Genomic DNA, 26552 nt, shown 5'->3' with positions numbered 1-26552 from the left:
TCACATTTGCATGTTTTCGAACTGCTAGGTTGGCAGAAGCTAGGGCTGACAGTGGAAGCTCACGCCGCTCCCCGGAATCGAACCTGCAACCTTTCGATCAACAAGCTCAGCAGCTCAGTGCTTTAACCCACTGCGCCACCGGGGGCTCCTCCCATACTGGAAAGTTACCATAAAAATAACTTTTAAAGTTAATGAAAAGTTGTTCATCACATGATGGTTGCGCATACCGTGCCACACTTGAGGAACTTGTAGACCATGTGGACAATGAGGCAGGACCAGAAGAGGTGGAGCAGCTGGAGCGTCATCAGGAGCCCGTTCATGAAGTAGTAGCCGAAGAAGGGCTGGAAGATCTCCATGGAGTAGTAGTATGTGTTGTAGAGCACCCTGGAATCATAGAATCATAGAATCAAAGAGTTGGAAGAGACCTCATGGGCCATCCAGTCCAATCTCCTGCCAAGACGCAGGAATATTGCATTCAAATCACCCCTGACAGATGGCCATCCAGCCTCTGTTTAAAAGCTTCCAAAGAAGGAGCCTCCACCACACTCCGGGGCAGAGAGTTCCACTGCTGAACGGCTCTCACAGTCAGGAAGTTCTTCCTCATGTTCAGATTGAATCTCCTCTCTTGTAGTTTGAAGCCATTGTTCCGCATCCTAGTCTCCAGGGAAGCAGAAAACAAGCTTGATCCCTCCTCCCTGTGGCTTCCTCTCACATATTTATACATGGCTATCATATCTCCTCTCAGCCTTCTCCATGCTAAACACGCCCAGCTCCTTAAGCCGCTCCTCATAGGGCTTGTTCTCCAGACCCTTGATCATTTTAGTCGCCCTCCTCTGGACACATTCCAGCTTGTCAATATCTCTCTTGAATTGTGGTGCCCAGAATTGGACACAATATTCCAGGTGTGGTCTAACCAAAGCGGAATAGAGGGGTAGCATTACTTCCTTAGATCTAGACACTATGCTCCTATTGATGCAGGCCAAAATCCCATTGGCTTTTTTTGGAGCCACATCACTTTGTTGCCTCATGTTTAACTTGCTGTCCACAAGGACTCCAAGATCTTTTTCACACGCACTGCTCTCGAGCCAGGCATTGTCCCCAATTCTGTATCTTTGCATTTCGTTTTTTTCTGCCTAAGTGGAGTATCTTGCATTTGTCCCTGTTGAGCTTCATTTTGTTAGTTTTGGCCCATCTCTCTAATCTGTCAAGATCGTTTTGAATCCTCTGGAAGGAGGGAAGGAAAGAAGGAGAAGGAAGACGGAAGAGCTCCGCTCAAGGGCAGCAACATCACTTGACCCTAATCTTGCTCCTCCTTCCACTTCGGAGTACGAGTGCACCTTCCTGCTCTTTGGCGACTTACTTGTAAGGGAAGATGACCAGGCGGGTAAAGAGGAAGACGGCCGAGAAGGTCAGGAAGAGAGCGTCACAGATCCGCCGCCATTTCAAGTAATTGAAGATTTTGGTGGGCTGCAAGTCAGAGAGAGATTCCTCGATGTTAGGATGGCCAGACATTGGGACATGAGCAGGAGCAACCATTTCCCATTGTGTTGTCAAAGGCTTTCATGGCCCGAATACACTGGGTTGCTGTGCGTTTTCTGGGCTCGGTGGTCAATGTATTCCTGCAGCATTCGCTCCTGAAATTTGGCCTGCATCTGTGGCTAACAGCGTCTTCAGAGGTTCTATTGGCAATGAAGCAAGTGGAGTGTGTGTGTATCTCTGTGAAACAAGGTGGGAGGAAAAATTCTTCTCTGTTTAAAGCAAGTGTGAATGTCGCAATGAGCAAGCTAGAATTAGCATTTGACTAGACTTGCAGCTGCAAAGTCCATAAGTGAGGGTCTCTGCATTGAGGTAGTGAAGCAAGTGGAGTGCATATATCCCTGTCCAGGGTGGGAGGAAAGCACCAATGTATGTCTGTGAATGTTGCGATGTACAAGCTTGAATTAGCATTTGAGTAGCCATGAAGTTTGCAGTCAATCAGTGAGGGTCTCTGAATAGAGGTTGCCTGGCCTCTGTTACCTCGAGGCACCCTTTGTTTGGGAGGTGTTAACTGGCCCTTGATTGCTTACTGTCTGGAGTTGTGTTTCTGAGTGGTCTTCCTTATTTACAGTCTTGGTTCTCGTGTTTTTTTTTAATATTGGTAACCACATTTTGTTCATTTTCATGGTAACCAGTATTTTTGAAATCTGCAAAAATATTTACATATATATTTGTGATTATGTTTGTGAATATTTCTGCATATATTTGAATGAATATTTTTGCAAATATTTTTTACAAATATTTTTTCTAAATATATTTATGGCTATTGTTTGTGAATATTTTTACAACTTTTTTCTGGAATATTTTTACGAATATTTATATTTATTTTGCAGAACAAAATTCTCAAAAAATTTCAAAAAAATATTTGAACACCTCCCAAACAGAGGGTTTTTTGTTTTTTTTGTTGTGTCAGGAGCGACCTGAGAAATTGCAAGTCGCTCCTGATGTGAGAGAATTGGCCGTCTGCAAGGATGTTGCCCAGGGGACGCCCGGATGATTTGATGTTTTTATCATCCTTGTGGGAGGCTTCTCTCATGTCCCCGCATGAGGAGCTGGAGCTGATAGAGGGAGTTCATCCGCCTCTCCCCGGATTCGAACCTCCGACCTGTCGGTCTTCAGTCCTGCCAGCACAGGGCTTTAACCCACTGCGCCACCCGGGGCTCCAAACAGAGGGTGCATCCAGGCAACAGAGGACAGGCTATCTCTATGCAGATACCCTTGCTGATTGACTTTATAGCTGCTCAGTGCTATTCAAGCTTGCAAATTGCAACATTCACACTTGCTTCACGCAGACAAATGTTCTTTCTTCCATCTTGGACATTCTATAGGTATATATACATTCCACTGGCTTCCCTGCCAACAGATCTTCTGAAGATGCCATTAGACACAGATGCAGGCCAAATGTCAGGAGAGAATGTTGCAGGAACACATTGGTTACACAGCCTGGAAAACTCGGAGCAACCCATTTCCCCATTGAAGCAAGTTTTTATGAAAGACCCCAAGGAGTGAGTTATAGCAGCAGGGGATTGGTCTCCCTGTATGCCCGCCTGGCAGGGCTGGCATGTGGCCTCCCTTCTTTCCTCCCTGCCAAGCCTTACCTCCAAGAGACAGTCGGGTGCATCATGGATGATCATGACCAAGGTGCCGATGCGGATGTAGTTGGCACAGTAGGAGAAGCTGATGAGGAAGATGGTGGCGGCATGGTGCACAATCTGCTCATGGAAGTCCTGCAGCAGGAGGAGGAGAAGGAGAAGAAGGAGGAGGAGGAGCATAATATCACAAGTGGAAATGTGTGTGTGGCTGGGGTGCCCACTTACAAGGACAAGCTCCTGCCTCCACAAACAGTTATAGCTCCCACTACTCAGGAGACACCAAAGGCCCTCTCTCCAATGACTGTGAAGGTTATAGCAAGCGCCATGAACATGTCCATGAGCCCTGCCAGTGTCCTCCACAAACACCATATCACAAACACCAAATTCACCTTGATCTGGGGGAGCTGTAGTTCACCTACATCTAGAGAGAACTGTGAACCCAAACAATGGTGATCTGGACCAAACTTGGCATGCACACCCAATATGCCCAAATTTGAATCCTGGTGGGTTTTGAGGGGAATTGGCCTGGACAGAGAGCCCACGGAACCCCACCAGTGATGGATCCAGAGCAAACTTGCCCAACACCACAAACTGGTGGAGTTTCAGGGGGTTAACCTGGCATGATGGGAGTTGTAGTTCACCCACAACTTTATGCATTTTGACTGCAACGCCGGAGACCCAAGATAATAAGCAATAAATCATATATTTTAATAATATTTTATCATTAGTATTAGTAGTATTAGTATTATTATTACAAGAAACCTACGGTATCCGTAGGGATACCAAGGTCCTTGTCTATAAAGCTATTGTCCTCCCAACCCTGCTCTATGCCTGTGAAACGTGGACTGTCTACAGACGTCACATGCAACTCCTGGAACGATTCCATCAGCGCTGCCTCCGGAAAATCCTGCAAATCTCTTTGGAAGACAGGCGGACAAACGTCAGCGTGCTGGAAGAAGCAAAGACCACCAGCACTGAAGCGATGGTCCTCCGCCACCAACTCCGCTGGACCGGCCACGCTGCCCAGATGCCCGACCACCGTCTCCCAAAGCAGTTGCTCTACTCTGAACTCAAGAACGGAAAACGGAATTTGGTGGACAGGAAAAGAGATTTAAAGACGGGCTCAAAGCCAACCTTAAAAACTCTGGCATAGACACTGAGAACTGGGAAACCCTGGCTCTTGACCGCTCCAGCTGGAGGTCAGCTGTGACCAGCAGTGCTGCAGGATTTGAGGAGGCACGAATGGAGGGCAAAAGAGAGAAGCGTGCCAAGAGGAAGGCGCATCAAGCCAACCCCGACCGAGACCGCCTTCCACCTGAAAACCAATGCCCTCACTGCGGAAGAAGATGCAGATCAAGAATAGGGCTCCACAGCCACATACAGACCCACAGGAATGTTGGAGGACAATCATCCTCAGAAAACAAGGGATCGCCTAAGTAAGTAAAGTAAGTACAAGAAACCTCTGACTCTGTTACAGAGGTACCGGCAGCAAAGGGGTGCTCACCCTTCCCTATGCCATCCAAAGCTTACCGTACATACTCGAGTATAAGCCTAGCTTTTCAGCCCTTTTTTTAGGCTGAAAAACCTCCCCTCGGCTTAAACTCGAGTCAAGGTTATTTATTATTTTACTCTATTATTATTATTATTATTATTATTGCTATTATTATTATTACTATTATTACATTTATAGATTAACTTTATTATTTTTATTATTATTACATTTATTATTTTACTCTATTATTATTATTACTATTATTACATTTATAGGTTAGCTTTATTATTTTTATTTTTATTACATTTATTGTTTTTCTTTATTATTATTATTATTATTATTATTATTACATTTATAGGTTAACTTTATTATTTTTATTATTATTACATTTATTATTTTACTCTATTATTATTGGAAGGATACGTAAACACATGTACATTGAAGACGGTTAGAATAACGGTTTAGTAAGGGTTGGACAGTTTTATGTAAATGTTAATAAACATTCAACCTACTGATGCTTCAATTAATGCAATTTTATTGGTATCTATTTTTATTTTGAAACTGACCTGTAGCTGCTGCATTTCCCATTCTCGGCTTATACTCGAGTCAATAAGTTTTCCCAGTTTTTTTGTGGTAAAATTAGGTGCCTCGGCTTATATTTGGGTCGGCCTATACTCGAGTATATACGGTATATACATACATACTCACATACATATATTTGACTGGAGTTATACTTACCTCCACCAAGTCTGGCCTCCTTAATGAGAGCATTCAACATCCCCCCCCCCCCCCCGCCAACTTGGTTGCTTCACTACTGTTCTGTTGCGCGCTGGGCCTGTAAATAATTGTCTTTAGAACAGGATGTGCAACCTTTGCCCAGCGGAAAGCCAGGGGGCCTAAAGAGAAGTTCTCAGAGGTTTCCACCACAAACAGTCTTTAGATGGCTTGAGAAGTACAACAAAGTCTTCTATTAATGAACAATCAAACAGAAACTTCTTTTGTCTTCAGTAAAGTTAAGCAAATGATTCCAAGCTTTTAGGCAACTGGTGAATTCCTAATTTTGCCCACGAAGGACAGGCAACTGTCTTCAATAACTTCTTCTTTAAAGGAAAATCCCCGTTTTAACTTCTCCCAGGCTGACTGTAATCTAACCCTTACTGATGTGGGCTCCGCTACCGGGTCGAACTGCGTCTCGAATGCCGAGTGGACCTACCAGCAAGGCAGTAGATGTTCTCCAGCTGGAGTTCTTTGGTCTTTAGGGCTGTTTACCTGGAAATTCTTTGGAGACTCTTAAGACCTTTCTTCTCCGGAAGGTCTTAAGGGTTGAAGCTTTTGTACAGGGGAAGCTTGCACACATCCTATACATAAGCTTACCTTGCTGAGACTAACTAAAAATGGCTCCCTTCCCTTCCCAATTGCCCTGAGCAAGGGGCGGAACCAAAACTTAACAATGATTGACAGGTGACTTGCCCTATGACTGCAACCAAAGAAGCCACCTATCTGAAGAGTCCCTGAAACCTAGGACTGCAAGCAAACATTTAATACAAAGCAAATAAAGTTGGAGCTCCTGGTACAGCTGTACCAGAACAACTACATCGGCTATTGATGCAAGTAATGACAGTGTGAATAAATTGCTAATATTTGCTTGAGATAGTGCTTGCAGTTCTGGAGGGAGTCTTGATTTTTTGCATCTCTTAGACTTAGCATGGGGATTTGGTTAACCAGTTAAAATTCATGAGTAAACCAGGTTTTTAAAAAAATCTGAAACATTTCAGGGGGGGGGGTTGAACCCTTAACCCCCCCCCCTCGCTACGGGCCTGGGGTTCCCCTTGGAAATGGGAAACAGGGCCAGTTTTGCAGGATTGCAACTCACCTTCCGCTTGACGTCAAAGGGCAGGGTGGCCACCAAGGAGCAGTAGAAGGAGAGCTGGAGCACGTAGTAGCCAAAGATGGAGGGCAGGAGTGGCTGCAGGGAAAGAAAGGCATAGGATCTTGAGTGAGCGAGCTGGTGCCTCAAGAAAGGATCACACCATGTCAGCAGATTGGGAAAACACCCTGTTCCTGGTTTGAGAGTGTGATTTCCCATTCAAGCAGGCAATCCTTACTTTGAAAGTCGCCGTTCTACTCCAGAAATTTGTTTTTTGTGTCACAAACTGGGTTGAATTGTTTGAGACTCCGTGATGAGAGATCCACTGGGAAACAATCACAAAATGTGCTCTAGAAGCAGGGTGTCCCTCCCGCAAAGACAAAGTTTGGGCAGTTTAATAAACTTTTTCCTATAGAATCATAGAATCAAAGAGTTGGAAGAGACCTCATGGGCCATCCAGTCCAACCCCCTGTCAAGAAACAGGAATATTGCATTCAAATCACCCCTGACAGATGGCCATCCAGCCTCTGTTTAAAAGCTTCCAAAGAAGGAGCCTCCACCACACTCCGGGGCAGAGAGGGCTCTCACAGTCAGGAAGTTCTTCCTTGTGTTCAGATGGAATCTCCTCTCTTGTAGTTTGAAGCCATTGTTCCGCGTCCTAGTCTCCAAGGAAGCAGAAAACAAGCTTGCTCCCTCCTCCCTGTGGCTTCCTCTCACATATTTATACATGGCTATCATATCTCCTCTCAGCCTTCTCTTATTCAGGCTAAACATGCCCAGCTCCTTAAGCCACTCCTCATAGGGCTTGATCTCCAGACCCTTGATCATTTTAGTCGCCCTCCTCTGGACACATTCCAGCTTGTCAATATCTCTCTTCAATTGTGGTGCCCAGAATTGGACACAATATTCCAGATGTGGTCTAACCAAAGCAGAATAGAGGGGTAGCATGACTTCCCTAGATCTAGACACTATGCTCCTATTGATGCAGGCCAAAATCCCATTGGCATTTTTTGCCGCCACATCACATTGTTGGCTCATGTTTAACTTGTTGTCCACGAGGACTCCAAGATCTTTTTCACACGTACTGCTCTCGAGCCAGGCGTCCCCCATTCTGTATCTTTGCATTTTGTTTTTCCTGCCAAAGTGGAGTATCTTGCATTTGTCCCTGTTGAACTTCATTTTGTTAGTTTTGGCCAATCATCTCTCTAATCTGTCAAGATCGTTTTGAATCCTGCTCCTGTCCTCTGAAGTATTGGCTTTTTTGGAGTATGTTTTTATGATAGAGCCCATTAGGAAATGACATAGATAGCCTAGGAACAGAATGTTATTTCACCCTCCGTCTCGAAGGATCTCAATGTATACAGAGACCTTGCCTCTTCCTGCAGCTGCTTACCTGCTGGGGATACCCAACCCAGCACTCGCGGTGGTCCCAGAACCAGGGTTTCTGCAGAAAGTAAGAAAGAAAGAGAGAGAACGCCATGAGCCAAGCCTTCAGGCCATTTATGGGTACCCAAACCAGAGGAAAAGTGTAGATACGTCCCATGTATTTCCATGCATGACTGTGACTCCAACACATTTCTGTTACAAATGCTTTGAAAAGGGCTCGGTTATCCCTCCCCCCCCTCTTTCCCCCTTTGCCCTCTGCTTGCTCGTTTCCTCGGCTGCAAACAGAGTTCAAAGTGCAAAGGTTATAGACTCCTAGGGTTGGAAGAAACCACATGGATCATCCCATCCAACCCCTTTTGGCCATAATAGAAGACGGCACCATCCAATCCCTGCCAACAGCTTAGACAGATAGGTAGGTATCATTCAGAGATAGGATAAGTATAATATTATAGACTCCTAGAGTGAAAGGGACCCCACAAAGGGACATCCAGTCCAACCCCTTTCTTTCTGGCTTGCAGGAAAAGCACAATCCGATCCCTCCCGTCAGATGTCCCTGCAGCCCCTGCTTAGTAACAACAACAACAAAAATAATAATAGGCTCCTAGAGTTGGAAGACATTCCCAAAGGGATATATAGTGCAACCCTTTTCTTTCTGGCTTGCAGGAAAAGAGCAATCTGATCCCTCTTGTCAGATGTCCCTGCAGCCCCTGCTGAGTATAGGCTCCTAGAGTTGGAAGACATTCCCAAAGGGACATCCAGTCCAACCTCCTTCGTTCTGTGTTAATGTAGGAAAAACACAATCTGATCCCTCCTGACAGATGGCCATGCAGCTCCTGTTGAGTAATAATAATAACCAAGGAGCTAAACCAGCTCCTTGGTTCAACAAGATGCTGGCAGCGATGAAGCGAAGGAAGAGGGAACTAGAGAGCATGTGGCATTCGGATCCGAGCGAGCCAAATTGAACACGGTTTGTGGCCTTTTTAAGGACATATGCCGTGGCAATAAAGGCCGCAAAGAAATCTTTCTTTGCGTCCAATATTGCATCTGCAAAGAACCGTCCGGCTGAGCTGTTTCGAATTGTCAGAGGCCTTTTAAATCCCACCACCCAGGATGGGAGCCCTGACAACCCAGCAGCCCGCTGTGAAGCTTTTGCTCAGTTCTTTGCAGACAAAGTCACTTTGATCCGTTCTGGTCTGGACACCATGTTAATGGCAGTCTCTGAGGATGTAGCTGGAGCACCTGCTTGTCCGGTTTTGATGGATTCATTTCAATTGGTGAAACCCGAGGATGTGAACAAGATACTTGGAGGAATAAGGCCTACCACATGCATCCTAGACCCCTGCCCATCTTGGCTTTTAAAGGAAGCCAGAGGGGGATTGGCCGAGTGGGTGAAGGTGGTGGTTAATGCCTCCCTTCGGGAAGGCAATATTCCAGCGAGCTTAAAACAAGCTATAATAAAACGGCTGTTGAAAAAACCATCACTGGACCCCACTCAATTTGACAACTATCGGCCTGTTTCCAATCTCCCCTTTCTGGGCAAAGACCTGGAACGTGTGGTGGCTTCACAATTCCAGGTATTCTTGGAAAACACGGATTATCTGGATCCGGAACAGTCTGGCTTTAGGCCAGGTCATGGAACCGAGACAGCCTTGGTCGCACGAGTCTCAATTGCGCAAAAGCCCTCCCGGACACCGCCGACGCCTGAGCCTCAAGTGTAAGTGATGAATCCAAGAGGACTCCCAAACTGCGGACCTGTGGCTTCAGGGGGAGTGTAACCCCGTCCAACACAGGTAGCCACTCTATACCCCGATCAGGTTTACGATCGACCAGAAGGACCTCTGTCGTGTCGGGATTGATCTTCAGCTTGTTCCTCCTCATCCAGATAGACACAGTGGCCAGGCACTCATCCAGCACCCGAGAAGCCTCCTTGGAATTAGGTGGAAAGGAGTAGTAGAGCTGTGTGTCATCTGCATAGAGGTGGCACCCAACTCCAAAACTCCGGATGACCTCTCCCAGCGGTTTCATGTATGTGACACCCCCAAAGGGAGACCCAGGAATTCACGTAAGTATATGCCTGGGTTCCACCACTTACATTGTAAAGGATGGCCACTCCTGTGCAGAAGGCGGTGACGTAGTAGGTGAAGCGCCAGCTGCAAAAGGAAGAGAAGAGTGTGAGCCTGCTTGCAGGGCAAATGGGCCTCCCAAGGGGCCTCCCCTCCACCTGGGCTTGCTCACCTGGCCTCACAGAACTTCTTGGTCAGGCTAGGCCGGTCCCATTTATGGCGGGAGCGGAACCAGCGCTCCACTTGCCGCGGCTGCAGGTCGCACTGCTTGGCCAGCCCTTCCAACTCCGCCTGCAGAGGTACAGCCAGGAAGGAAGGAAAAAAGGAAGGAAGGAAGAGAAACAGAAATCATTGTCATCACCATCACCTTTATTTATACCCCGGGACCACCTCCTAAAAGGGACTGGGTTAGGGTTAGGGATAGGGCGGCTTACAAAAGTGTATAGTAGTGCTGCAGAACATACAAGTATCGTAAAATACATAAACATTTCTAAAACAATAACCATATCAATTAACATAAAACAGAGATACATAAAGAACAGCAGATAAAACCCCTCCTGATTTAAATAAATCTATATCTATATCTATATCTATATCTATCTATCTATCTATCTATCTATCTATCTATGTATATAATAAAAGTCAAAGTTTGTATGCGGCGGAAGTGTGGCAGTGTATGTGCCGGCTTTCTGATTGGCTGCCAGTGTGGTGCTATTTGCATATGGTCTCTGATTGGCCAACTGCAACAGGAACCCCTGGTGGAGAAAAGGGTTCATGATAGAAATAGAGACATGAGAGAAGGAAATTTGCATATGGTCTCTGATTGGCCAGCCACAATTCCAAGATTCCGAGAAGAAAAAGAGAGGAAAGGAAAAGGCCAGGGGCTATGTCAGAAAATTACCAATACAGACCAAACTTGGCACACAGAGCCCCCATGACCCACTCTACATCCTACTGCAGTTTGGAGGAGGATGAACCATGGATGATGGGACTTGCAGTACCATCACTCACATTCTGAGACTGCTGTTAACCTCATCCAATGACTGATCAGGACCAAACTTGGCACATAGACCTCTCATGACCCACTTTACGTCCTGGTGTGGTTTGGCCGGGGATGGACCATGGATTATGGGACTTGCAGTACCTTTGCTCAATTCTTGAGACCACTGCAACCCTCTTCCAATTACCAAAAAAGACCAAACTTGGCACACTGAGTCTCCATGACGCACTCTACATCCTGGTGCAGTTTGGAGGAGGATGCACCATGGACGATGGGACTTGCAATACCAGCACTCCCTTCCTAAGACCAATACAACTGCCAACAATTAAGGATCAGGACCACAATTCACACTGAGAGCCCGCATGACCCACTCTACATCCTGGTGCAGTTTCCACACAATTCCGAGAGTGGGCCGTCAAGGCCTGGCAATGCCGGCAAGAAGCAGCAATGTGGGCCTCTCCGAGGCAGAGGAGGCACAGAGAGTGCTTGTCAGAACACTGCGTACAGTGTTTAAATCGGGTTGTGGACATCGCTAGAAGTTCCAAAGTGAGCCTTGCGGTGGAAAAACAGGAACTGCGGAGCGTGCGCGTGGGGTTACCGCCAAAACTTGAAAAGTTTAAACTAGAGACATTTCTGTTGGTGCCCGTGCAGGTGCAGACACTCCACATGTGTGCGTTCATAGAGACCACTCGAAAAAAGAAGGAAAAGTAAAAGAAAGGAAAGGGAGAAATAGAAAGGGGGAAGGAGAGGGAGAAAGACAAAGAAAGAAAGGAAAGGAAGAAAAACGGAAACAGAGAGAAAAAGAAAAGAGAAAGAAAGAGGAAGGAGAGCGAGGAAATATATATAGAGAGAGAGAAAGCGAAGAACAAAAGGAAGAAAAGAGAAAGGAGAAAAAAGAGAAAGAAAGGAGAGAGAGAGAGAGAAAGAAAAAAGGAAGGAAGGAAAGAGTGAGAAAAAAGAAAAGAGAGAAGGAAAGAAAAAGAAAGAAAAAAGAAAGGAGAGAGAGAAAATAGAGAGAGAAAGAGAGAGAGAGAGAAAGCCCCATTTCATGAAGGCTAGGAAGTGTGGCCTTGTGGCCTATTGTGAGAAAGAGAGAGAGAGAATTGAGGAAAAAGAAAAAAAGGAAAGAAAGAGAAAGAAATCCCTGTTTCACGAAGGCTGGGAAGTGTGTTCTTGTGGCTTGCTGTGAACCCGAAACATGTCTTTTCTGCAGAGGAAGGCAAGACAAAGGGCTTCCTCCTTCTCTCTGCCAAGAGCCCATGTGCTGGTGTGTTTCTGTCAGCAGGTGGCCCTCCGCTTGGAGGGACCGACCAATGATGGATGGATGATTCACGACGGAGGAGGAGAAGAAGTGCCGCTTTAATCGAGGGGCTATTTATATGACCGCCGGCCAGGGACCATCATCATCATCATCGGGGCTGAGCTGGTTTTTCAGGGGAAGTGAGTCATACGCCTGAGTCAGTCCCTTGCTCACTCAGGGCAGATGGGAAACCAAAGGCAGCAGAAGCAGAGAAGGCAGCACAAGACCAAAGCAATGAGGGACACAATTGAGAAGAGAACAACGTCCTTTTGCAAACCAACCCTAGGTAATTAGAATAATAGAATCATAGAATCAAAGAGTTGGAAGAGACCTCATGGGCCATCCAGTCCAACCCCCTGCCAGGAAGCAGGAATATTGCATTCAAATCACCCCTGACAGATGGCCATCCAGCCTCTGTTTAAAAGCTTCCAAAGAAGGAGCCTCCACCACACTCCGGGGCAGAGAGTTCCACTGCTGAACGGCTCTCACAGTCAGGACGTTCTTCCTCATGTTCAGATGGAATCTCCTCTCTTGTAGTTTGAAGCCATTGTTCCGCGTCCTAGTCTCCAAGGAAGCAGAAAACAAGCTTGCTCCCTCCTCCCTGTGGCTTCCTCTCACATATTTATACATGGCTATCATATCCCCTCTCAGCCTTCTCTTCTTCAGGCTAAACATGCCCAGCTCCTTAAGCCACTCCTCATAGGGCTTGTTCTCCTCCGCTCTTAATACACCTCTATGGCCCATTAAGGCAGCCGGTAGAATCATAGAATCAAAGAGTTGGGCCATCCAGTCCAACCCCCTGCCAAGAAGCAGGAATATTGCATTCAAACCACCCCTGACAGATGGCCATCCAGCCTCTGTTTAAAAGCTTCCAAAGAAGGAGCCTCCACCACACTCCAGGGCAGAGAGTTCCACTGCTGAACGGCTCTCACAGTCAGGAAGTTCTTCCTCATGTTCAGATGGAATCTCCTTTCTTGTAGTTTGAAGCCATTGTTCCGCGTCCTAGTCTCCAAGGAAGCAGAAAACAAGCTTGTTCCCTCCTCGCTATGACTTCCTCTCACATATTTATACATGGCTATCATATCTCCATAAAAAAACCAAGATTATGGCAACAAGAATGATTGACAACTGGAAAATAGAGGGAGAAAACGTGGAGGCCGTGACAGACTTTGTATTTCTAGGCGCAAAGATTACTGCAGATGCAGATTGTGGCCAGGAAATCAGAAGACGCTTCCTTCTTGGGAGGAGAGCAATGTCCAGTCTTGATAAAATAGTAAAGAGCAGAGACATCAGACTGGCAACAAAGATCCGCCTAGTCAAAGCCATGGTATTCCCTGTAGTCACCTACGGATGTGAGAGCTGGACCTTCGGGAAGGCTGAGCGAAGGAAGATCGATGCTTTTGAGCTGTGGTGCTGGAGGAAAGTGCTGAGAGTGCCTTGGACTGCGAGAAGTGGAAGGCAAAAGGAAGAGGGGCCGACCAAGGGCAAGATGGATGGATGGCATCCTTGAAGTGACTGGACTGACCTTGAAGGAGATGGGGGTGGTGACGGCCGACAGGGAACTCTGGCGTGGGCTGGTGCATGAGGTCACGAAGAGTCGGAGACGACTGAACGAATGAACAACAACAACAATCATATCTCCTCTCAGCCTTCTCTTCTTCAAGCTAAACATGCCCAGCTCCTTAAGCCGCTCCTCATAGGCTTGTTCTCCAGACCCTTGATCATTTTAGTCGCCCTCCTCTGGACACATTCCAGCTTGTCAATATCTCTCTTGAATTGTGGTGCCCAGAATTGAACACAATATTCCAAGTGTGGTCTAACCAAAGCGGAATAGAGGGGTAGCATGACTTCCCTAGATCTAGACACTATGCTCCTATTGATGCAGGCCAAAATCCCATTGGCTTTTTTTGCCACCACATCACATTGTTGGCTCATGTTTAACTTGTTGTCCACGAGGACTCCAAGATCTTTTTCACACATACTGCTCTCGAGCCAGGCGTCCCCCTATTTTGTATCTTTGCATTTCGTTTTTCCTGCCAAAGTGGAGTATCTTGCATTTGTCACTGTTGAACTTCATTTTGTTAGTTTTGGTCCATCATCTCTCTAATCTGTTAAGATCGTTATGAATCCTGCTCCTGTCTTCTGGAGTATTGGCTCTCCCACCCAATTTGGTGTCGTCTGCAAACTTGATGATCATACCTTCTAGCCCTTCATCTAAGTCATTAATAAAGATGTTGAACAGGACCGGGCCCAGGACGGGACCCTGCGGCACTCCACTTGTCACTTCTTTCCAGGATGTAATGTAATGATGACCAGTGACAATAGACCCAACAGCAAGAAAAACATAGAATGCCTTCCCTTTTGACAATGGGCCCCAATGAGAGTGAAACTCACCCCTTGAGGGCTCCTCCGGCGCGTGGTGTAAAAGGCCTCCAGGACCGGGTTTGGGGCCACTTTCCTCCGGACCTTTTCTCGAAGCCCCATCCGCCGGCTCAAGGGCAACGCCACATTCCTGCCAGGGAGGACAGACAGCCACCCATCAGCCACACACCATTATGGTAATATTGATGATTAGACTTATTGATACCCTGGCTTTATTTCTCGCAAAGGGACTCAATAATCTATATAAATAAAAATGTAATATTCGTTTGTGGGATTAACAGAACTCAAAAACCAGAGGGCCAATTGACACCAAATTTGGACAGCATACACCTAACAACCCAATGTATGTCCTTCATTCAAACAATTTTGATTTTGTCATTTGGGAGTTGTAGTTGCTGGGATTTATAGTTCACCTACAATCAAAGAGCATTCTGAACTCCACCAATGATGGAATTGAACCAAACGTGGCACACAGAACTCCCATGACCAACAGAAAACACTAGAAGGGTTTCGTGGGCATTGACATTGAGTTTGGGAGTTGTAGTTCACTTACATCCAGAGAGCACTGTGGACTCAAACAATGATGGATCTGGACCAAACTTGGCACGAATACTCCATATGCCCAAATATGAACACAGATGGAGTTTGGGGGAAACAGACCTTGACATTTGGGAATTGTACTTACTGGGATTTATAGTTCACTACAATTAAAGAGCATTCTGAAACCCACAAACGACAGAAATGGGGCAAACTTCTCACACAGAACCCCCATGACCAACAGAAAATACTAAAGGCCATCCAGTCCAACTCTCTTCACCAGGGCAAGGAAATGTAATCAGAGCCCTCCTGACAAAGAGCCATCCAGTCATAAATATAGATTGATAGATATGATTCTCACACACAGAGAGAGATATAGTATCATAGATTTGAAAGAGACCCTTAAAGAAGGACAATGACATGTTGCATATTCCAGAGTAGGCAAACCAGACACTCTCCACATCAACACTGACAAAGAAACAGCAAGAAATACTGTTTACCCACAAGCATAAAGAAATATATTAGAAACCAACACTTTCTCATTACTTTATTTTCCAGCTCACCAGACTGGGCCACAGCAACATGTGGCAAGGGACGGCTAATAAATAAATAAATACACACATACACACACAGGCCATCCCAGAATTGTAGACATCCAACTTACAAATGACTCCAGTTAAGAACAGGGGTGGGCTGGATGGTCTTTGGGGAGCCCTTCCAAATCTACAATACTATCTCATACACACACACATATATTTATTTATTTATTTATTTCGGGTACTTTTACCCCGCCCTTCTCAACCCCCGAGGGAGGACTCAGGGCGGCTTACAAAAAGGCACAATTCGATGCCTATACAAATGACACATAATATACAAAACCATAGTTAAAAGCAATTATCACAGTTAAAACAATCAACAACCAGTACATAACACATCATATAAAACTATTCTCATGCTCAGCGTTTCGTCTTTCAGAGTTCCATTGTTCTAATCCATTAATCATTTCCTAATCATCGTCAAAGTTCTTTCCTTATCTGCCCCATTGTCTGAATGCCTGGTCCCAAATCCATGTTTTCAGTTTTCTCCTAAAGGAAAGGAGCGATGTTGCAGATCTAATTTCCCCGGGGAGTGAATTCCACAGGCGGGGGTAATGTGTATGTGTAAGTGCATCCATCTCATATATATACACATACATATACATACACACATGCAGGCCATCCCCGAGTTACACACATCCGACTTAGAAATGACTCCTAGGGATGGACTGGATGGCCTTTGGGGGCCCCTTCCAAATCTAGGATACTATATCTATCTCAGATATATAGATAGATTCATAGGCCATCCCAGAGTTACACACATCCAACTTACAAATGACTCCTAGTTAAGAACGGGAGGGCTGGATGGCCTTTGGGGGTCCCTTCCAAATCCAGGATATTATCTGATCTGGCCACGGTGGTCCACGCTCTTGTTACATCCTGGATAGACTACTGCAACGCGCTCTACGTGGGGTTGCCCTTGAAGACTGTTCGGAAACTCCAACTAGTCCAGCGTGCGGCAGCCAGATTGCTCACTGGAGCGACATACAGGGAGCATACCACCCCCCTGTTGTGCCAGCTCCACTGGCTGCTGGTTCAATTCCGAGCACAATTCAAGGTGCTGGTCTTAACCTACAAAACCCTATACGGTTCTGGTCCAGTGTATCTGTCCGAACGTATCTCCCTCTATGTCCCACCTCGGAGTTTGAGATCATCTGGGGAGGCCCTGCTCTCGACCCCACCACTCTCACAAGTGAGGCTGGTGGGGACGAGAAGCAGGGCCTTCTCAGTGGTGGCCCCCCACCTGTGGAATTCACTCCCGGGGGAAATCAGAACAGCACCAACCCTCCTCTCCTTCAGGAGGAGGGTGAAGACATGGCTGTGGAACCAGGCCTTTGGGCAACCAGGCAATTAGATAAGACAACCAAATAAGACAATCAGATGTGTAAGATCAGCAGGATTGTCGAAATGGAACCAAAAACAGATCTTTGAGTTAATGTACACTGATGGGTAGGAGGAAGATCTAGGTTTGTATTGTTTTATTGATTTTATCATTTTATTGATTTTATTGGATAATGATGAATTGTGGGAATTTGTATTGCTGTACTTTTGTGATGATTGTTTTGTGTGGCAGGCGTCTAAGGGCGCCTTGCAGCTGTAAGCCGCCCTGGGTCCCCTTCGGGGTGAGAAGGGCGGGGTACAAGAACCCCAAATAAATAAATAAATAAAATATTACATCTATCTCTCATATACATGGATATACATATACACACACAGGCTGTCCCTGAGTTACACACATCCAAGTCACAAAAAACTCCTAGTTAAGGACAGGGCTGGACTGGATGGCCTTTGGGGGCCACTTCCGAATCTAGGATACTATATCGAGATATATCCGGGAGTTACAGACATCCTACTAACAAGCGACACCTAATTAAAAACAATGCAGAGAGGGAGAGAGAGAAAGAGAGAGAGAGCGGTGCCTGCTCTGCGGTCAATTGTCTATGAAGTGGCCCAACAATGGCTCTTGTTTCCCACAATGGGCCCTGTTCTCGTCCATCGCAATGCCACAAAGCCCCATCTGTGAACACCCAGCCATGCGCTAAGAAAGCCGTGCGGTTGGGCCCTCGAGTCACTTCCGATTTAGGGCAATCCCAGGGCAAATAAGGCTTTTTTTGTATTCCTGGACCTTAGAGGGTGCAAGTTACAAGGAGAAGCAGGAGAATAATAATAATAATAATAATAATAATAATAATATCTCGTTTGCTGTGACGTACTGTTTTTGTATCAGTAAAATAATTTATTTTTTCCCATGCTTTTATGATAGACCCAATTAGGAAATGACATTGATCACCCAGGAACCAAATACCATGTGACATAATGCTATTATAATTTTATATTATTATATATTTAGTTCAGCGCTCTTGAGGCCGAAGTGTCTGGGGTTTGTCTCTGAATATAAGGCTCTTCCCAATAGCATGAGATATTAGAGGTATTATATATTATACTAGCTGTCCCCTGCTACGCGTTGCTGTGGCCCAGTCTGTTGATCTGGAAAATAAAGGGAATGAGAAAGTGCTGGTTTCTAATATATGTAATTTCTTTATGCTTGTGGGTAAACAGTATTTTTTGTTGTTTCTTTGTCAGTGTTGATGTGGAGATTGTCTGGTTTGCCTAGTCTGGAACATGGAAAATATTATTATCCTTCTTTAAGGGTCCCTTTCAAATCTATGATACTATGTCTCTGTATGTGTGAATCATATCTATCTATCTATCTATCCATCCATCTATCTATATCGATGGCTGGATGGCTCTTTGTCAGGAGGTCTTTGTTTACATTTTCTTGCCCTGATAAAGGGAGTTAGATTGGATGGCCTTAAGTGTTTTCTGTTGGTCATGGGAATTCTGTGTGGGAAGTTTGCCCCCGATTCTGATGTTCGTGGGGTTCAGAATGCTCTTTGATTGTAGGTGAACTGTGAATCCCAGTGACTACAACTCCCAAATGTCAAGGTCTATTTTCCCCAAACTCCATCTGTGTTCATATTTGGGCATATTGAGTGCTTGTGCCAAGTTTGGTCCAGATCCATCATTGTTTGAGTCCACAGTGTTCTCTAGATGTAGGTGAACTACAACTCCCAAACTCAATGTCAATGCCCATGAAACCCTTCTAGTGTTTTCTGTTGGGAGTTCTGTGTGCCACGTTTGGTTCAATTCCATCATTGATGGCGTTCAGAATGCTCTTTGATTGTAGTCGAACTATAAATCCCAGGATCTACAACTCCCAAATGACAAAATCATAACTTTTTGAGTGATGGTCACTCTTTGTGTTGTGAGACATTTTGTTGCCAAATTTGGTGTGATTTCGTTCATTGGTTCTTTTGTTTTTAAGGAACTCATTATGCACAGAGCATTTTTTTATATATATAGATTATTATAATTATTTTGCAGTGGTAATGAACTTTTCCTATGTTTTTTATGTTAGAACCAATTAGGAAATGACACTGATAACACAGGAACAAACATTGCCTTGCATAGCGGGTGATCTTCTGCAGGGGGAAACCCTGCACAACTATCATGATCACTCATGCCCTGCAACTATGAGCTCCCCGGTCCTGCATAGAGCACATGGCCAATGGCCGAAAGAGAGAGGGTAGGATGCTGGGAGGACACATGAACCAACCATAAAAGTCAATGGTCCTGAGGAGCGAGAAGGTGGGCTCTGGTCTGTGGGAAAGGGCAGGCAGGAGATGTATTGAGTGATTGATAAAACTGTAGGGAAAGTCCTATAGAGACAGGGCGGTAATGCTAATAGTAGTAGTAGTAGTAATAATAATAATAAACTTTATATTCCGCTTTATCTCCCTGGAGGGACTCAGAGTGCATTATATATATAAGGCAAACATTCAATGCCTTTTATACAGTGAACAATGACGTACAGTATATGGACAAAGGTAAGGCCTCCCATTTCATCTCCGTCGTCTGGAGGTGATGCTCAACGCGGCCATGGGGAGGTGCTCTTCTCCCATTTTTCAATGCCAAGGAGCCTGTTGTCCATAGACATCTCTGATTGTATAGCAGCATATCTGCATGAGGCGCCTTTTTTTACCTTTCCCGCCGAGGTGGTCTGTCTTGATCTATTTGCACTGCATGGTTTCACACTACTAGGTTGGCAGAAGCTACGGCTGACAGCAGGAGCTCACCCCAACTCGCAGCTTCGATTCTAGTGCGAGACTCTTGTATTCTGAACAATAAAGATGTATGCTATCTTCTCAATTTGGAGCAAAGGACCTTCCCAATTTGGAGCAAAGGAGCTTCCCAATTTGGAGCAAAGGACCTTCTCAATTTGGAGCAAAGGACCTTCTCAATTTGGAGCAAAGGACCTTCCCAATTTGGAGCAAAGAACCTTCTCAATTTGGAGCAAAGGACCTTCCCAATTTGGAGCAAAGGACCTTCTCAATTTGGAGCAAAGGACCTTCCCAATTTGGAGCAAAGGACCTTCCCAATTTGGAACAAAGGACCTTCCCAATTTGGAGCAAAAGACCTTCCCAATTTGGAGCAAAGGACCTTCACAATTTGGAGCAAAGGACCTTCTCAATTTGGAGCAAAGGACCTTCTCAATTTGGAACAAAGGACCTTCCCAATTTGGAACAAAGGACCTTCCCAATTTGGAGCAAAAGACCTTCTCAATTTGGAGCAAAAGACCTTCTCAATTTGGAGCAAAGGACCGTCTCAATTTGGAGCAAAGGACTTTCCCAATTGGAGCAAAGGACCTTCTCAATTTGGAGCAAAGGACCTTCCCAATTTGGAGCAAAGGACCTTCCCAATTTGGAGCAAAGGACCTTCCCAATTTGGAGTAAAGGACATAATATAATTTGGAGCAAAGGACATAATATAATTTGGAGCAAAGGACCTTCCCAATTTGGAGCAAAGGACATAATATAATTTGGAGCAAAGGGGCTTCTCAATTTGGAGCAAAGGATCTTCCCAATTTGGAGGAAAGGGGCTTCCCAATTTGGAGCAAAGGATTATCACAATTTGGAGCAAAGGACCTTCCCAATTTGGAGCAAAGAACTTTCACAATTTGGAGCAAAGGATCTTCCCAATTTGGAGGAAATTACTTTCACAATTTAGAGCAATAGACTTATACAATTTGGAGCAAAGGACATTCACAATTTGGAGGAAAGGACCGTCACAATTTGGTTAGAATCCAAGAGTGTCGCCCTACTTCCCCTCTTGATAGGGCCTTAACGACAATGCCCTGGTGCCTGCCCTTTCCCACATATAGAGCCCACCTTCTCACGCCAAAGGCCATTTATTTTTATGGCTGGTTCATGTGTCCTGACAGCATCCTGTCCTCCCTTTTGGCCATCAGCTTGGTTTGTTTCCATCATAAATGCATCATTGGGCCAAGGGAAATTCCCGTCCTGCCTTAAGCAGGCGGTGGTAAAACCATTACTGAAAAAGACATCCCTTGACCCTTCCATGCTTAATAATTACAGACCAATCTCCAACCTCCCTTTTTTGGGCAAGGTGCTGGAGCAGGTGGTCGCCTCGCAGCTCCAGGGATGCCTAGATGATACAGATTTTCTAGACCGATCGCAGTCTGGTTTAAGGCCTGGGCACATCACCGAGATGGCTTTGGTCGCCTTGGTGGGGAACTGGACAGGAGGAGTGTGACCCTGCTGGTTCTCTTGGACATCTCAGTGGCTTTTGATACCATCGACCATGGTATCCTTCTGAGCCAACTCTCCAGGATGGGACTTGGGGGCACGGTTTTACTGTGGCTTCAGTCCTTTCTGGAGAGTCGTTCCCGCTGGGCGACACCTGCTCGGACCCCTGGCCATTGACCTGTGGGGTCCCGAAAGGTTCCATTCTGTCCCCAATGCTTTTTAACATCTATATGAAACAGCTGGGAGAGGTCATCCAGAGGTTTGGAGTCGGGTGTCACCTCTACGCAGATGATGCCCAACTCCACTACTCTTTTCCACCTGAATCCAAGGAAGCCCCTCGGATGCTGGATTAGTGCCTGGCTGCTGTGTCGATCTGGATGAGGGCGAACAAGCTGAAGATCAATCCCGACAAGACAGAGGTCCTCCAGGTCAGTCGTATGCCTGACTGGGGTATAGGGTGGCAACCTGGGCTTGACGGGGTTGCACTCCCCCTGAAGGCACAGGTCCGCAGCTTGGGGTCCTCCTGGACTCAGCGCTGACGCTTGATGCGCAGGTGTCGGCGGTGGCCGGGAGGGTCTTCGCACAATTAAAACTCGTGCACTAGCTGCAACCATACCTCGCGAAGTCTGACTTGACCAGGGTGGCCCATGCCTTAGTTACCTCTAGACTGGACTACTGCAATGCACTCTACCTTCCCAATTTGGGGCTTCCCTTGAAGACGGCCCAGAAACTTCCATTAGTCCAGCGCTCGGCAACCAGACTTCTAACCGGGGCAAATTACAGGGAGCGGTCAACTTCCATGTTTAAGGAGCTCCACTGGCTGCCGTTCATCTTCCAATCCCAATTCAAGGTGCCGGTCATCACCTATAAAGCCCTAAACAGTTTGGGACCCACCTACCTTTGTGACTGCATTTCCTACCACAAACCTATACGATCCCTTCGATCTTCTGGAGAGGCCCTCCTCTCGTATCTTCCACTATCACAAGATCGACTTGTGGGTACGAGGGAGAGGGCCTTCTCCGCTGTGGCCCCTGCCTTTGGAACTTGTTACCTGGGGAGATTAGGGGCTATCCTAGCAGTCTTTAAAAAAGTAGTCCCCTGACATTAAGTCCAGTCATGTCTGACTCTGGGGTGTAGTGCTCATCTCCATTTCTAAGCCGAAGAGCCAGCGTTGTCCGTAGACACCTCCAAGGTCATGTGGCCGGCATGACTGCATGGAGCGCCGTTACCTTCCCACCAGAGCGGTACCTATTGATCTACTCACATTTGCATGTTTTTGAACGGCTAGGTTGGCAGAAGCTAGGGCTGACAGCGGAAGCTCACGCCGCTCCCCGGAATCGAACCTGCAACCTTTCGATCAACAAGCTCAGCAGCTCAGTGCTTTAACCCACTGTGCCACCGGAGGCTCCTTTAAGCAGCCTTTAAGAAGGCTTTAAAAACTTGGCACTTTGGAGTGTGACCACTCAACCCATTTGTCTATTTCCATCTACACTTGTCCCCTCAATAAAGTATCTTCCCCTGTTTCCCTATAAAGGCCAAACTCCACTGCTCCTTCTTCTCGAGTTCCTCTCTCATAAATGTACTTCTTATTCCTAACTCGCCCAGGGTTTTAAGCTTTTAACATTTTATCTCATACATCTGCCCCACCCTCTGTGTTTGATTTTACTATATCGTTTGATATTGTTTATTTTATCTGTTGTTTTTACATATATTGTTATGATGTTTTTTCCTGTTATTTTTTGTCTAATTATGTTGTATTATTTTGGGGTTGGCCTCGTGTTAGCTGCCCCGAGTCCCCTTTGGGGAGATGGAGGTGGGTTATTTATTTATTTTATTTACCTTGCTTATATACCGCTGTTCTCAGCCCGAAGGCGACTCACAGCGGTTCACAACAACAAGAGACAACAAAATTCAATAATTACAGTATAAAAGCAGTTATCAACTTAATAGAGTTGCATAATTAATAACAATAAACAATTAACAATTACTACAATAGCCATTCACTATCATCTCATCATCAAAACATGATCCAGATTCGTCATCCAATGATCCATTCCAGTATTCATTAACCAATCATTGCACTCATTGTTCGAACGCCTGCTCGAATAGCCAGGTCTTCACCTTTTTTCGGAATACCATCAGAGATGGTGCTAGTCTAATGTCGGTAGGGAGGGTGTTCCACAGCCGAGGAGCCACCACCGAGAAGGCCCCATCTCTCGTCCCCGCCAGCTGTGCCTGTGAAGCAGGCGGGATCGAGAGCAGGGCCTCCCCGGAAGATCTCTAAGTCCTGGTGGGTTCATAGGCAGAGATGCGGTCGAATAGGTAGCTTGGGCCGGAACCGTTTAGGGCTTTAAAGGCCAACGCCAGCACTTTGAATTGAGCCCGGTAGCAAATCGGTAGCCAGTGGAGTTGGCGCAACAGGGTGGTTGTATGCTCCCTGCGCTCCGCTCCTGTTAACATCATGGCTGCCGAGCGTTGGACTAATTGAAGCTTCCGAGCCGTCTTCAAAGGCAACCCCACGTAGAGAGCGTTGCAGTAGTCTAAACGGGATGTAACCAGAGCGTGGACTACCGTGGCCAAGTCAGACTTCCCAAGGTACGGGCGCAGCTGGCGCACAAGCCTAAGCTGTGCAAATGCTCCCCTGGTCACCTCCGAAACCTGGGGTTCCAGGCTCAGCGATGAGTACAGGATCACACCCAAGCTGCGAACCTGCGTCTTCAGGGGGAGTGCGACCCCATCCAACACAGGCTGTAACCCTATGCCCTGTTCGGCCTTGCGACTGACTGGTTATAAATAAAGATTCTTCTTCTTCTTCTTCTTCTTCTTCTTCTTATTATTATTATTATTATTATTATTATTATTATTATGTGCTCTATGTCAGGACCGGTGATCTGAGAGTCGCATGGCATGAGTGACTATGACAACCAATGTCGCCAATGCCTCCAACAGCCACTAGGTGGCATTCAGAAAGAGGAGGCAGCTGCCCACCCAATGGTTTGGTTGCCCAGGCCAGGGTCAAGGGGAGCTGACTGACCTTTCGAAGAGAAAGCGGAGGCCGACGAGGAGGAGGGCCAGCGGGAGGCTGAGCAGTAGGTGCCGGGGCTGTGGGTAGCGCACCTCCTCCGTCTCCCGCATGTCCTCCCAGGTGATGCCCGGTGGGAGCCAGAACTCGTGCCGCCACAGCCAGTCTGTCAGCGGGAGGGACATCGCCTGTAGCGCAGAGAGCAGAAAAGGAGGGAGAAACAGTCAGGAGGGGGCACTCAGGGGGCATCCAGACCAGACCAGGCCCCTTCTGCCAGGGAGGGAAAGCACACCCTAGAAGATATACAGAACAGGCATGGGCACACTTCAGCCCCCCTCTGGGTGTTTTGGACTTTAACTCCCACTCCTAATAGCTGGTAATAATGATGATTATTATGATGATGATTCATTCCATGTGGCGTCTAATGTGAGAGACAAACATGGTCATTGAATGGTACGCTGGTTGACTCGTGCTTGAAATAGATATGAATGAAAGCGAATAGAGATGTTGTGATTCAAGCGAAAGCTGAGGAACAGATTGTCAAAGCCCTTATATACAGCAATATAATAACAATGAAATATTTTAAAAATATTATCCTCAAAAGAATATATAACAATAAAAATATGACAATATAATAATAATAATATAGTGATAATTATATTTAAAATAATATTATAAAAATAAAATAAGATTTTATTTCATTAGACGGTTTCTCTAATGAAGGTGGTCAGTTGAAACATTCACACCTAGCTCTAGCAGAGAAGAGCTCTTTGCCCCACCCCAGCCATTCCACAGATATATAAACCCATTGTCCTATTTCCAACAGACCTCACTACCTCTGAGGATGCTTGCCATAGATGCAGGCGAAACGTCAGGAGAAATGCCTCTAGAACATGGCCCTATAGCCCGAAAAAACCCACAAGAACTTAGTGATTCCAGCCACGAAAGCCTTCGACAATACATAAAATAATATGTTAGGAATTGTGGGAGTTGTAAGTTTGCCCATGCCTGATCTAGAATCATAGATTTGGGACCCCCAGGGAACATCTAGACCAGTCCCCTCCTGCCAGGTAAGAAAAGCATCATCAATCAATAATAATCGTAATACCAATAATAACTTTATTTTTATACCCCGCCTCCATCTCCCTGAGGGGACTCGGGGCGGCTTACAAAGGGACAAGTCCAAAAAGAAAAACCACAGATTAAAAACACAGTGCAATACAGTAAAACCAAAAAACCAAATCAAAATATCAAAAACAATAAATAAACACATCACAATAACACAATACATCATAAAAGCAATCCATGGGCTATTTATTTATTTATCGTGTCAGGAGCAATCAGACAGTTGTATTACATTTTTAACAAAACAAACAAACAGACAAAACACAAAGTTTGCAAGCTTGGTAGTTGATCAAATGTCCCTTGACCAGTATCTGGCCACTTGTAGTGCCGCTGGTGTTGCTGCAAGAAGGTCCTCCATTGTGCATGTGGCAGGGCTCAGGTTGCATTGCAGCAGTGGTCAGTGGTTTGCTCTTCTCCGCACGCGCATGTTGTGGATTCCACTTTGTAGCCCCATTTCTGAAGGTTGGCTCTGCATCTCGTGGTGCCAGAGCGCAGTCTGTTCAGTGCCTTCCAAGTCGCCCAATTTTTTGTGTGCCCAGTGGGGAGCCTCTCATTTGGTATCAGCCATTGATTGAGGTTCTGAGTTTGAGCCTGCCACTTTTGGACTCTCGCTTGCTGGGGTGTTCCAGCAAGTGTCTCTGTAGATCTTAGAAAACTATTTTTTGATTTAAGTCGTTGACATGCTGGCTGATACCCAAACAGGATGAGCTGGAGATGTCTCTGCCTTGGTCCTTTCACTATTGGCTGCTACTTCCCGGTGGACATCAGGTGGTGCAATACCGGCTAGACAGTGTAGTTTCTCCAGTGGTGTAGGGCGCAGACACCCCGTGATAATGCAGAATGTCTCATTAAGAGCCACATCCACTGTTTTAGTGTGGTGAGATGTGTTCCACACTGGGCATGCGTATTCAGCAGCAGTAGCATAGCGCAAGGGCAGATGTCTTCACTGTGTCTGGTTGTGATCCCCAGGTTGTGCTAGTTAGCTTTCGTATGATATTGTTTCTAGCACCCACGTTTTGCTTGATATTCAGGCAGTGCTTCTTGTAGG

The 26552-nt window shown here is 46.0% G+C and overlaps 1 protein-coding gene across 2 annotated transcripts in view; it reads right to left on the bottom strand.

Annotated features, from left to right (window-relative positions):
• Positions 1 to 26552, bottom strand: part of CERS4 (ceramide synthase 4) — an 82011-nt gene that overhangs the window by 6985 nt on the left and 48474 nt on the right. For both annotated transcript variants that reach the window (XM_060784740.2, XM_060784739.2), the window contains exons 2-10: positions 24392 to 24567; positions 14631 to 14748; positions 10109 to 10227; positions 9966 to 10023; positions 7881 to 7931; positions 6494 to 6586; positions 3135 to 3263; positions 1361 to 1467; positions 228 to 384 (exon numbers count right to left, since the gene is read on the bottom strand). In XM_060784740.2, the coding sequence (XP_060640723.2) occupies positions 228 to 384; positions 1361 to 1467; positions 3135 to 3263; positions 6494 to 6586; positions 7881 to 7931; positions 9966 to 10023; positions 10109 to 10227; positions 14631 to 14748; positions 24392 to 24564 (1005 nt within the window). In that variant the 5' untranslated portion in view covers positions 24565 to 24567. The remainder of the gene's footprint in view (positions 1 to 227; positions 385 to 1360; positions 1468 to 3134; positions 3264 to 6493; positions 6587 to 7880; positions 7932 to 9965; positions 10024 to 10108; positions 10228 to 14630; positions 14749 to 24391; positions 24568 to 26552) is intronic.

This window comes from Anolis sagrei, chromosome X, assembly GCF_037176765.1.
Source record: "Anolis sagrei isolate rAnoSag1 chromosome X, rAnoSag1.mat, whole genome shotgun sequence".
NCBI lineage: Eukaryota > Metazoa > Chordata > Lepidosauria > Squamata > Dactyloidae > Anolis > Anolis sagrei.
Note: the sequence above shows the minus strand (reverse complement) of the source record. Positions and strands in the feature narration are given on the sequence as shown.